This window comes from Lipotes vexillifer, unplaced genomic scaffold, assembly GCF_000442215.2.
Source record: "Lipotes vexillifer unplaced genomic scaffold, Lipotes_vexillifer_v1.1 scaffold408, whole genome shotgun sequence".
NCBI classification, from domain to species: domain Eukaryota; kingdom Metazoa; phylum Chordata; class Mammalia; order Artiodactyla; family Lipotidae; genus Lipotes; species Lipotes vexillifer.
Window position 1 is genome coordinate 347,171 of NW_006787469.1, and position 11,243 is coordinate 358,413.

The 11,243-nt window shown below is 53.8% G+C and overlaps 1 protein-coding gene across 1 annotated transcript in view; it reads left to right on the forward strand.

Annotated features, from left to right (window-relative positions):
* CDAN1 (codanin 1) overlaps nt 1–11,243 on the forward strand; it is a 12,377-nt gene that overhangs the window by 457 nt on the left and 677 nt on the right. The window contains exons 3-27 of the mRNA XM_007460196.1: nt 1–423; nt 664–737; nt 772–885; nt 968–1,046; nt 1,472–1,592; nt 1,765–1,874; nt 2,343–2,432; nt 3,316–3,391; nt 3,932–4,137; nt 4,435–4,555; nt 4,902–5,048; nt 5,165–5,331; nt 5,723–5,810; nt 6,056–6,145; nt 6,334–6,388; nt 6,609–6,742; nt 6,842–6,945; nt 7,224–7,382; nt 7,727–7,790; nt 7,957–8,035; nt 8,221–8,369; nt 9,784–9,891; nt 10,019–10,082; nt 10,245–10,426; nt 10,697–10,804. The exon at nt 1–423 is cut by the window's left edge and continues 2 nt beyond it. Coding sequence (XP_007460258.1) covers nt 1–423; nt 664–737; nt 772–885; nt 968–1,046; nt 1,472–1,592; nt 1,765–1,874; nt 2,343–2,432; nt 3,316–3,391; nt 3,932–4,137; nt 4,435–4,555; nt 4,902–5,048; nt 5,165–5,331; nt 5,723–5,810; nt 6,056–6,145; nt 6,334–6,388; nt 6,609–6,742; nt 6,842–6,945; nt 7,224–7,382; nt 7,727–7,790; nt 7,957–8,035; nt 8,221–8,369; nt 9,784–9,891; nt 10,019–10,082; nt 10,245–10,426; nt 10,697–10,804 — 3,112 coding nt within the window. The remainder of the gene's footprint in view (nt 424–663; nt 738–771; nt 886–967; nt 1,047–1,471; nt 1,593–1,764; nt 1,875–2,342; nt 2,433–3,315; nt 3,392–3,931; nt 4,138–4,434; nt 4,556–4,901; nt 5,049–5,164; nt 5,332–5,722; nt 5,811–6,055; nt 6,146–6,333; nt 6,389–6,608; nt 6,743–6,841; nt 6,946–7,223; nt 7,383–7,726; nt 7,791–7,956; nt 8,036–8,220; nt 8,370–9,783; nt 9,892–10,018; nt 10,083–10,244; nt 10,427–10,696; nt 10,805–11,243) is intronic.

Sequence of the window (11,243 nt, forward strand, 5' to 3'; positions counted from 1 at the left end):
GCTGAACTTCCTGAGAGAACAGAGCAGCCGCGTCCTCCCGCAGGGCCCCCCAACCCCCGCCAAGGCCTCGGGCTCCTCGGCAGCCTTGCCAGGGAGACCCGGGGGCCCGCCGCGGGGCGGCCGCGGGGCGCGCAGCCAGCTCTTCCCTCCGACCGAGCCTTCGAGCCCCACCGCCGCTGAGGCCCCTTCGGCCCGCCGTGGGGGCAGGAGGCGGGGCCCGGGGCCGGCCCGTGAGCGAGGAGGCCGCGGCCCCGGGGCCCTGGAGGAGGGGGTCAGCGGGGAGAGCCTGCCCTGGGCCGGGGGCCGGAGGCCCAAGAGCTCTGGCAGCCCCGGCAGCCCCAGCCTCCCGCGCTCTGATCCGCCAAACCTCAGCAACCTGGAGGAATTCCCTCCCGTAGGCTCGGTTCCCCCCGACTCTGCAGGGTGAGAATCAGCCCTTATCCGGGAGATGGGTGGCACGAAGGCTCTACTAGGGGAGTTAATAAACTAAGGCTGGGTGCTCTGTAGTAAAGCGTGGTAATGGCTAGAAGGTTGGGGATGGGATAACTACAGTGGTGAGGGGTATTTTGCAGGGGGTCCAGGCTGTTGTGGTGGAGGTGGTGGTGGAGGGGGAGATGCTTGAAGAAAGGAATATCAGAAAAACCTGTGGCTACTCCTCAGCAGGACCAAGCCTTCACGGAGGATCAACCCAACTCCGGTGAGCGAAGAGCGGGCACTTTCCCAGGCCAAGACGTGCCTCTTCAGTACCCTGGAGTTTCTTTTCTTATCTAGAAAACCTGGTACCAAACCTCTTCTTGGAGCTTTTCTTCGTCCTTCAGCTCCTTACCGCCCGGAGGATGGTGGCTGCCAAGGACAGTGACCTTGAACCAAATCCAGGAGCCATAGGTTGGTGAACAAGCCTCTTTTTGAGAAATGGGGTCTGGAAATGAAATCATTCTTAGCCAACAACTTGGTACTGTCCTTCTAGATTCCCTGGAAAGCCCTCTGTTCCAGAGTGTCCATGATTGTGTCTTCTTTGCAGTGCAGGTTTTGGAGCATCAATTTCAGTGAGTTTCCCCAGCAGAGTCATTTGAGCCTTATTCCCATTGTCCACTTGGTTCTCTTGTTATTTGGGGTACATGCTTGTGCTTAACACAGGTGTAGTGTGACCCTGGACCTTTTCCTACACGTAACCGTCAATTTTGTGTCAAGGCTATGAATTTAGCCCTTGAAAGAATCAAACTGCCCCCGGTGGTCTTGGTAGCTGACCTTTGGGTTTATCTAATGTTTCTGCCCGGCTCTCTTGTTCGCTGCTCCATTAGGTCTCTCTCATTTCCTTCCCCTTTGCCTTCATCATCTTTAATCCTTTGCCCATGACTTTTCTTCATGTACCTGCTCCATGCTCCAGGTAACACGCTGTGTGGTGTGCAGGTGCCAGCTTCCTATTTTCAGTCTGTCCCATTCTTGGTCATTTGTGCTCTTGTCCCTGTAGCGTTCTTTCCCACCTGGACAAAGGGACCTTGAAGCTGTTGGCTGAGAATGAACGGCTACTGTGCTTCTCACCAGTTCTGCAAGGCCACCTGCGAGCTGCCTACGAGGGCAGTGTTGCCAAGGTAGTGACCCCATCTTAGATATCTACTAGCCTGGACCTGACCCTTTCTGGTCTCATAACTCAGGCAGCCCAGCTCACATCACTGTAGTGTCATTTGCACTGGAATGGGGATGAAGTTTTCTGAGCATGAACTCTGCCAGCTTCAGTCCCTAATTGTCACTGCCATGTTTTAGGTCTCTCTGGCGATGCCACCTTCTGCACAAGCTGTCTCCTTTCAGCCAGAAACTGACAATCGTGCCAACTTCTCCAGTGATCGAGCCTTTCATACTTTTAAAAAACAGAGGTGATAAGAAAAGGGAACTTTGGGGGAAGGGGATGAAGCAGGATTTTCTCTGGGATAGGCAGTCTGTGTCATTTTCATAGAAACTAGGAGTTTGACACTAACAGGTGGTAGTTTAGCACTACCAGGCCCTTCCTGGCAAACATCATAAGGGCCACTTAGCCTCATTCTGTTCATGCCCGTGGACTTGAACCTCTGACCTTAGCAGCCTTCTCGCAGGTGTATGACTCTAGTCACTGGGTTCTCAGACGAGAGTGCCAGATCAACTTTAACTGCCCACAGAAGTGTGTGAAGCATGTGGTGTACTGCTACCGGGTCTGTAGCATTATCACATAGAGAACCCTGGAGAGGATAAGGAACGGGGCTGTGGATAGTGCTGTCCTCAGTTCTTCTGAGCTAGGGAAGGCACTCCTGAGAATGAGTTAGGCCAGCTGTGCTTCAGTTGATCCGACATTCTTATGTGTCTGTCAGGGATGTGTTTTATGAGGTGCTTCGAGAGTGGGAAGATCGCCATGAAGAGCCTGGCTGGGATTTTGAGAAGGGCTTGGGCAGCAGGATCAGGTACGTGCTCATACACTGGTCACTTTGTCTTTCTTGCTTCCAGCAGTGAGCAGCTTAGTGGTGCTTGGGTAGCTGATTGGAGGAAGGCTTTGTCCTTCCAGGGCAAAGCTGTTTTCTTCTATCCTCCTTTATCTCTTCAGTTACTGCCACCTCTGCCTCTACTCAAAAGCGATTTGTCGGGCTTCCCTGGTGGCGCAGTGGTTGAGAGTCCGCCTGCCGATGCAGGGGACACGGGTTCGTGCCCCTGTCTGGGAAGATCCCACATGCCGCGGAGCAGCTGGGCCCGTGAGCCATGGCTGCTGAGCCTGCGCGTCCGGAGCCTGTGCTCTGCAACTGGAGAGGCCACAACAGTGAGAGGCCCGAGTACCACACACACACACACAAAAAAGCGATTTGTCTCTCCAGCTCCTTCCACTCAGAAATCACTCATACTTGCTCTGTGATTGCAAATGCTTGAAAAAGTGGAATGCTCTCATTTCAGGTTGCTTGAGTTTTGGCCCAAGTTTTAGACCCTTTCCGACCTCCATTTTCTCCATCATCTCATTTGACAATACAGATAACTTTGCATAGCTAGATAACTAGGATACAGAAAGAATATTCTCTTGTCCACGTTGGTCATGAAGCTCACTGGCATTCGGTGTAGACTGAAGATGAGAGGGGTGGTATTATTTCATATTTGGTTAAGTGTATCTCTAGCTTTGAGGGGTCTTGGGGCTGAGGAGAGTGTCCCTTTTCCCATATCCTTGTGCCAGCCAGCTCTGGCAGGGGTCTGCTCAAGCCCCTGGTAAAGGGCTGAAAGGCCCAAGGGTTGGCTTGTTCTCTCAGATCTTTCTCTCCCTCTTCCTCCTTCCATCACACTCCATCCCTGCCTCTTATTCCTCAGAGCCATGATGAGTCAACTCTCTGCAGCCTGCAGCCACAGCCATTTTGTTCGACTTTTCCAAAAACAACTTCTCCAGGTAATAGCCCTAGCGGGAGACTGATTAATCTACAGTGGACAGTATGTATTATAGGCAGCCAAGTAATGGCTGGCACCTTGGGATAGGGCAGGCAAGCAGGCAGGTCCTTGGCTGGAGACTGAACAAGAGTTCTGTTCTTTGGATGGTGGTTGAAACTAAGGAAGCCAGCTCGAGGAGGCGGAGCACTCTCTCCCATGCCCGGCACCTCCTGCCTCCCCGGGCCTCCTCAGACACCCGGCTCTCCTGGCCTTCCTTCAGCACCTCGCTACTTTCTTGCCCTTGATTAGTGCTGTGGTAGAAAGAGCACAGGGTTAGGACTCAGGTCTGGTTTCAAATCCTAGCTCTTGTGACCCTAGGCAGATGTTGAATCTTACAGGTTCCGTTTCTTCACCTATAAAAATAAGAATATAATCCAGACCTCAAAAAACATATCTATGGCACATGATACAGGGTTCATCGCTTCCTCCTCATTTTGTTCAGTCCTTCTTTCCAGAAAAACTCACTGGTTTTTTGATTTCTCTCTTCCTCCCCCTGCCCCAGATGTGTCAGAGTCCTGGTGGTGCTGGGGGCACCGTTTTGGGCGAGGCTCCAGATGTGTTAAATATGCTTGGAGCTGACAAGCTGGGGCGGTTGCGGCGCCTGCAGGAACGGCTTGTGGCCCCTCAGAGCAGTGGGGGGCCCTGCCCACCCCCCACCTTCCCAGGCTGTCAGGGCTTCTTCAGGGACTTCATCTTGAGTGCCAGCAGGTAAAGGCCTCCTGTCTTGCAGAGAGTGGGGGCAGAGGCCAGAAGAGGTTTGTGTTCACAGAAGGGCAGCGTTTTCTCTCCTTTGTCTGGAATATAACAGGGTGGGACTGGGTGTTGCCTGGGCTCCTTCTAACTCACACTTCCTGCCTCCATTTCCCTCCTCATTCTTTCACCCATAACCTCATTGGCCTCCTCTGTCTACCCTGCTGAGCCTTTCTATCTGGAGCACCTCTTCTCTATTCTGGTCCTTCCTACACTTCTTCCAGTACCTTTATTTCCCCCCCCTCCCCTTCATAGCTTCCAGTTTAATCAGCATCTCATGGATAGCCTGAGTTTGAAGATCCGGGAGCTCAACAGCCTTGCCCTGCCTCAGCCTGAGCCCAGTGATGAAGACGGGGAATCAGACGTGGACTGGCAGGTTAGAAAGCAGAGGGAGATGATGGGGTTCTGACCTAGGGGGGAAAGGGTATTTTCAAGAAGAAATCGGTAACAGATCTGTTTTTTTTTTTTTTTTAAGATTTTTTTTTGATGTGGGCCATTTCTGAAGTCTATATTGAATTTGTTACAATATTGCTTGTGTTTTATGTTTTGGTTTTTTGGCTGTGAGACATGCGGGATCTTAGCTCCCCAACCAGGGATCGAACCTGCACCCCCTGCATTGAAAGGCGAAGTCTCAACCACTGGACCACCGGAGAAGTCCCACAGATTTGGTTTTGTTCTAGAAGCCTTATGCTTGGGACCTTTTCCTTCTTGATGCCCTGCAGGGTGAACGGAGGCAGTTTGCTGTGGTGCTGCTCAGCCTGAGGCTTCTGGCTAAATTCCTGGGCTTTGTGGCTTTCCTGCCATACCGGGGGCCCGAACCACCCCCGACCCGTGAGCTCCAGGACACCATTCTGGCCCTGAGGAGCCAGGTGATTGGGGGCTCCGGTAAGAAGGGAGCTGGGAGGAGCTTCAAGGCAATGGCGTTAGAAGGCTTCCCCCAGCCCCTGGGACTGACCCACCCACTGACTGACACTGGCCCTGCCAGGTGCCCCCGGTCCTGGATGTGCGGGCTCTGCTGCAGCAGGGGCTGCGGGCCCGCCGAGCAGTGCTCACGGTGCCCTGGCTGGTGGAGTTCCTTTCCCTGGCTGACCACATCGTCCCCATGCTGGACTATTACCGCAGCGTCTTCACTGTCCTGCTGCACCTGCATCGGTGAGTAGAGAGAGAGCAGGCTTGAGAAAAGGGTGCGGGGAGAACATTGCTGAGGCTGCCGTTTATGAAGAGGGTCAAACAGCCTGTGCTTCCTGTGTGGTACCGTAGCCGTAACTGATCCTCAGGGGAGAGGCCAGGCCTTGATCCACAAGGAAAGACAGTGGGCAGTTATTGAATATTCGCACTTTGATTGGCCCTTTTCTATTCCTACTGTGGCCCAGCTCAGAAAGGAGTACAGATCTGGGTGGGGTGATGAGACCTGGTTTCTTGTACAACAGCAGTCCCTTTTAGGTCTGTTTTTGAGAAGTACCTCCCCAGTGATAGCTTTCTGTTACTGCATTCCATTTCTCTCTTTGCACAGACTCCATTCACACCCTCATTTACATTTTAGGAGCTTGGTCTTGTCAAAGGAGAGTGAAGGGGAGATGTGTTTCCTGAACAAGCTGCTGCTGCTGGCTGTCCTGGGCTGGCTTTTCCAGGTTGGTGGAGTGAGGGTCCAGGTTGGAGAACGGGGTGACTACTGTGGCTGAAGACAGGGAAAGGGAGGATGTATGAGTCTGAACAAGGGCGGGGCCAGAAGGTGAAGGTTCAGAGGAGGGGTAGGGATTGCCATAGTTTCAGAGGAAGGTGGCTTTGAACCTGGTGTCTAAACCCTGGAACCATGAGGTAGAAGGTGTGACGAATCTCTGAAGTGCTGACTTGCACTGCCCTAATCTCTTGCCAGATTCCTACAGTCCCTGAGGACCTGTTCTTTCTGGAAGAGGGTCAGTTGGATGCCTTTGAGGTGGACACTGTAGCTTCAGAGCATGGCTTGGTGAGTGTTGGGGTCAAGCCAGAGCCATGGGAAGCACAAGAGTAAAGGAGGCAGGCTGCCTGGTAGGGCCCAGCAGGAGACAAGCCAGAATAGAGACTGAAGTCTTTTATATAAGACTTTTATGTTTCTGGCACACTGGGGAGGAAGGGAAGTCTGCCTTCCCAACACTGGCCTGTTCTCTCCCCCAGGACAGCATGCCTGTGGTGGACCAGCACCTGCTCTACACTTGCTGCCCCTATATTGGTGAGGATACTGGTCTCCCCTCAGAGGGTCTTTGGTCCTTGGCCTGTCCCTTCATGAGAACCCAAAAGGCACCCTGTGGGCCCAGCGCCCCAATACATTGTTCTGTTCTTAGGCGCTCCCTGGTGCCTCAGTCTTTCTATTCCATAAATGCTTAAAAGTCAAGATGCTGGGGAGGGTGGGACGGTTCTGGAACTTAAACACTTGGGCTTCTCTGATGCAGGAGAGCTCCGCAAACTGCTCGCCTCCTGGGTATCAGGAAGCAGTGGACGGAGTGGGGGCTTCGTCAGGAAAATCACCCCCACCACCACCACCGGCCTGGGAGCCCAGCCTCCCCGGACCACCCAAGGGCTGCAGGTAGGGGGCAGGGTGGAGGCGGGGGTGGGGGGGTGGGGGGGCGGTGCAGTGGAGAAGGGAAAGCGGGCCCTTCACTGCCCTGCCCCCTCCTCCCAACAGGCACAGCTGGCTCAAGCCTTTTTCCACAACCAGCCGCCCTCCCTGCGCAGGACCGTGGAGTTCGTGGCAGAGAGAATCGGCTCGAACTGTGTCAAGCATATCAAGTGAGGATGAGTTGGGATTGGGAATGGAGGTGTTGAGGGTCCCCAGTCTCATTTCCTTACAGTTTTCCCCTTTATAACACCTTGTTGCCAAACTGAGGAAAGTCAGCTGAGGGGCGGCGGGGGAGCGGGTGATAGAGGACAAGGGCCAGGTGGGATGGGGGGAGGCTAAAATTGCTGACGTTCTTCCAAGTTAGTTCTGACCAGGTTTCCTTGAAGTTGCAGCCCCTTTCCCATTCACCCTTTCCAACTACCTCAAAACCTTGCTGTTCCTACTGCAGGGCCACGCTGGTGGCAGATCTGGTGCGCCAGGCAGAGTCGCTTCTTCAAGAGCAGCTGGTGACGCAGGGACAGGAAGGGGGAGATCCAGCCCAACTGTTGGAGATCTTGTGTTCCCGGCTGTGCCCTCACGGGGCCCAGGCATTGACCCAGGGGAGGGAGTAAGATGCCAGTCTGTTTGAATTCTCTCATCTCCACTCTCCTCTTAGTTTTACTTTCCTGTCCGTTTTTCTTCTTTTATACTCATCCTTTGTTGGTCCTCTCCCCACCCTGCTTTTTTTGTGTTTTTGCCTTGCGCTGTAGGCTCTTATCTTGGTTTTTAGAGGTTTTAGGGCCCAGAGTCCAGAGCTGAATTGGAAGGGCATCTGGGGTGGGGCCGGAGGGCTGAGGGTGCCTTCCGCTGAAGCAGAGCCCTTCCAGCTCGGGCGACTGCTGCACTCGGGGCGTTTCCTTCTGTGGGCCAGGTTGACGCATCTAGACATCACTGACCTCTGTCTCCTTTCAGGTTCTGCCAAAAGAAGAGCCCTGGTGCCGTGAGGGCATTGCTCCCTGAGGAGACCCCGGCAGCTGTACGTAGGAAGGAGTCCTGGGGTTAGCAGGCTGGGCGGTTAGTGGTGGGAGAGGAGTGCTGTGGGGTCATATGTGTGAGTCTTCTGGTGGCAGGTGGGCCACTCCTGGACTTGGGCATTCGTCATTGCCCTAACTTGCCCCTGACTCAGAACTTCTGTGTCACAGGTTCTGAGCAGTGCAGAGAACATTGCTGTGGGGCTTGCAACAGAGAAAGCCTGTGCTTGGTTGTCAGCCAATGTCACAGGTAAGGTCCAGGGAGGGGGAGTAGCTGACCAAGTTTTTCAAAAGTGGACTGGCAGGAAGTTGGAGGCCATGTGGGGGAGATAGGACTCAGAGCCAGCTGGTAACAGTGAAGGGCATGGGTTGGCATGGTGAGCCTGTGCAGGGCTGCTTTGATGACCCCTTTTCTGTCCTCCCTCTGACTTGCAGCGCTGATCAGAAGGGAGGTGAAAGCGGCTGTGAGTCGCATGCTTCGAGCCCAGGGTCCTGAGCCAGCTGCCCGGGGGGAGCGGAGGGGCTGCTCCCGTGCCTGTGAGCACCATGCTCCCCTCCCCTCCCACCTCATCTCCGAGATAAAAGTACACAGCTCCCTACTCCCTTCGGCTCCCCTCCTCCCTCTCCCTGCTCTTTTCCTAGTCTCCCTCCTCTCTCCCTCAACTCTAGTATTTGTTTGGCAGCTTCCTGTGTTGTCCAGCTAGTTCCCATTTTGTTACTGAATGGGATTAGGTAGGGCAGAACTGAATTGAATGGTTTTCATAACTGCTGTTCTCTGACTTCTGTACTTGAATCACCCAAAAGGGTGAAAGGGAAAGGGGTAGATGTGAAAATTGTTGACTGAGTACACGTTACACGGATGATGATGGGAGTGGGATAGGGAATGGCTGTCCAGTGCAGTAGGAAGTCTCTAAGGAACAGTCATCGCAGTATTGGGATATGGTTTCAGAAGTGTTCTCTTATGTGGGGGGTGATGCTTGTTTAGTTACAGGCAATAAGAAGACTCTATCAATGCGCTTAATTTGATTAAAAAAATTTTTTTGATACTGTCTAGAGCAGGAGTCAGCTGACAAGCTGTGGGCCAAATCCAGCCTGCGGCTTGTTTTCGTAAATAAAGTTTTATTGGAACACAGCCATGCTTGTTCATTTACGAATTGTTGGGCTGCTTTTGTCCTCCACCAGCAGAATTGAGTGATTGGGGCAGAGTCCTAAACTAGTGACCCAGATCTGGGGTAGTAGTGTGAGAATAAAGATTTGGAATAGGGACTATAAAGGAATGACTAAAGGGCTTCCCTAGTGGCACAGTGGTTGAGAGTCCGCCTGCCGATGCAGAGGACACGGGTTCACGCCCCGGTCCGGGAAGATCCCACATGCCATGGAGCGGCTGGGCCCGTGAGTCATGGCCGCTGAGCCTGCACGTCCGGAGCCTGTGCTCCACAACAGGAGAGGCCACAACAGTGAGAGGCCCGCGTACCGAAAAAAAAAAAAAGACTAAAATTAGAAGAGTAAGAGGGAAAAGAAAACTCTCAGCAGCCATTAGCTACTGGTTTTCAACATGCAGAGGATTTCTGTACTGAAACCTCGACTCTCCTGAGAAGATGAACAGAGAATCATGAGGGACAGAAAATAGTACGACATGTACACGACAGGACAGTTCCCCTGAATGCTTTCAGAATAAGATACTGTCTGGGAATTGGCTAGGTATGACTGTCCCAAGATGAGTGCCGTCTCTTGAGCTCTCTGGCAGCGCGTTGTCCCTTGGCTTACCTGCTCCATCTGTTCCTTTGTTGTCCACTTGGTTGCTTCTCCCAGCTGTGCTGTCCTGCCCAAGCCCCAAGTCTAAGGGCACCTTTGCCCATTACTTCACCCCAGGGCCCTGTCTTCCTTTTCCTTCTGCCTCTTTCCACTGGCTGATCCCCACCCCAAGCCACATTCTGTGTGGCCTCCTTGGCCCTGGCCTGCCATGAAGCCTTACTCTGCTTCTGCCCCTCTCTGCAGGACGTGCTCTCTTTGGCCGTGGGGCCCCGGGACTCTGAGGAGGGAGTTTCCCCAGAGCATCTGGAGCAGCTTCTAGGCCAGCTGGGCCAGATGCTGCGGTGCCGCCAGGTGAGACACGGCAAGATGCTCTTCTTACGTATCCTTGTCCAGTGCCTAATAATCAGAGCTGCATTGGCTTGGGGCTGCTGCTCTAAGGATGGTGCTAATGTCCAAGGTCTCCCCATTTTTCCCCCAGTTCCTGTGCCCACCTGCTGAGCAGCATCTGGCGAAGTGCTCTGTGGAGTTAGCATCCCTCGTTGGTATGGCTCCTTCTTATCACATCACTCTCTTGCCGGATCTCCCAGTTCTCAGGGTGGGGTACAAGCAAGATTAGAAAACAGCTTTTTTCTACTCTGTGTCCTCCCAGGGCCACGTGACCCTGCCTCCATTTCTTAGAGCTTGGCATTCCTCTCTCCCCATAGTTGCAGATCAAATTCCTGTCCTAGGGCCCCCGGCACAGCAGCAGCTGGAGAGAGGGCAGGCTCGAAGGCTCCTGCTCATGCTGGTTTCCCTGTGGAAGGAGGACTTTCAAGTGCCGGTTCCGCTGCAGCTGCTGCTGAGGCCAAGAAACGTGGGGCTTCTGGCAGCCACTCGGCCGAGGGAGGTGAGCCAAGAGAGGTGGGGGGAGGGGGGCAGGTGGGCTTCTGAGAAGCCTCTGCAGTCGTGTTACTCCTAACCACCCCCACCCCAGGTGTTGTTAGCTGGTTTAGTCCCCCTTTGCTGAGGCTGTGCTTATCTTCTCTTCCGTGCTCAGACTCCCTTAGTCTTGTCTCGTCTCATCTCCCCCTCCTCCCTCAGCAGCTCTGCCCTTTGTATCAGAGTCACTGTGCAGTCCTCCTAGCCACCCTGACCTCTTCCTCTGTGTGTGTTGCAGTGGGACCTGCTGCTGTTCTTGCTCCGGGAGCTGGTGGAGAAAGGTCTGATGGGACGGATGGAGATAGAGGCCTGCCTAGGCAGCCTCCATGAGGCCCAGTGGCCAAGGGTAAGGATTCCTCGTCTCCTTTTACCTGGAGAGAGAACAGGTGTCATATGTCCCTTTTATCCTGAAAGGGGCCAAGTGATGGGGCCTGGCATTCTTAGGATCTTCCCAAAGCTCAGTGGATTTTGTCAGATTTCTTGAGGACCACCCTGAAATGAAGTGGCTGCTTTGGGGGGTCTCTTTCACATTTAAGTATCTATTGTATGAAGGACTGTGTCCATGGAGGAAGGGAAGATGGAAGGGGCAGATAGATAGTGTATGGCATAGTGAGTGTGGGGTTTGTGGGTTTTTTTTTTTTTTTTTTTTGGCCACCGCGGGCCTCTCACTGCTGTGGCCTCTCCCGTTTCGGAGCACAGGCTCTGCACGCACAGGCTCAGCGGCCATGGCTCACGGGCACAGCCGCTCCGCGGCATGTGGGATCCTCCTGGACCGGGGCACGAAC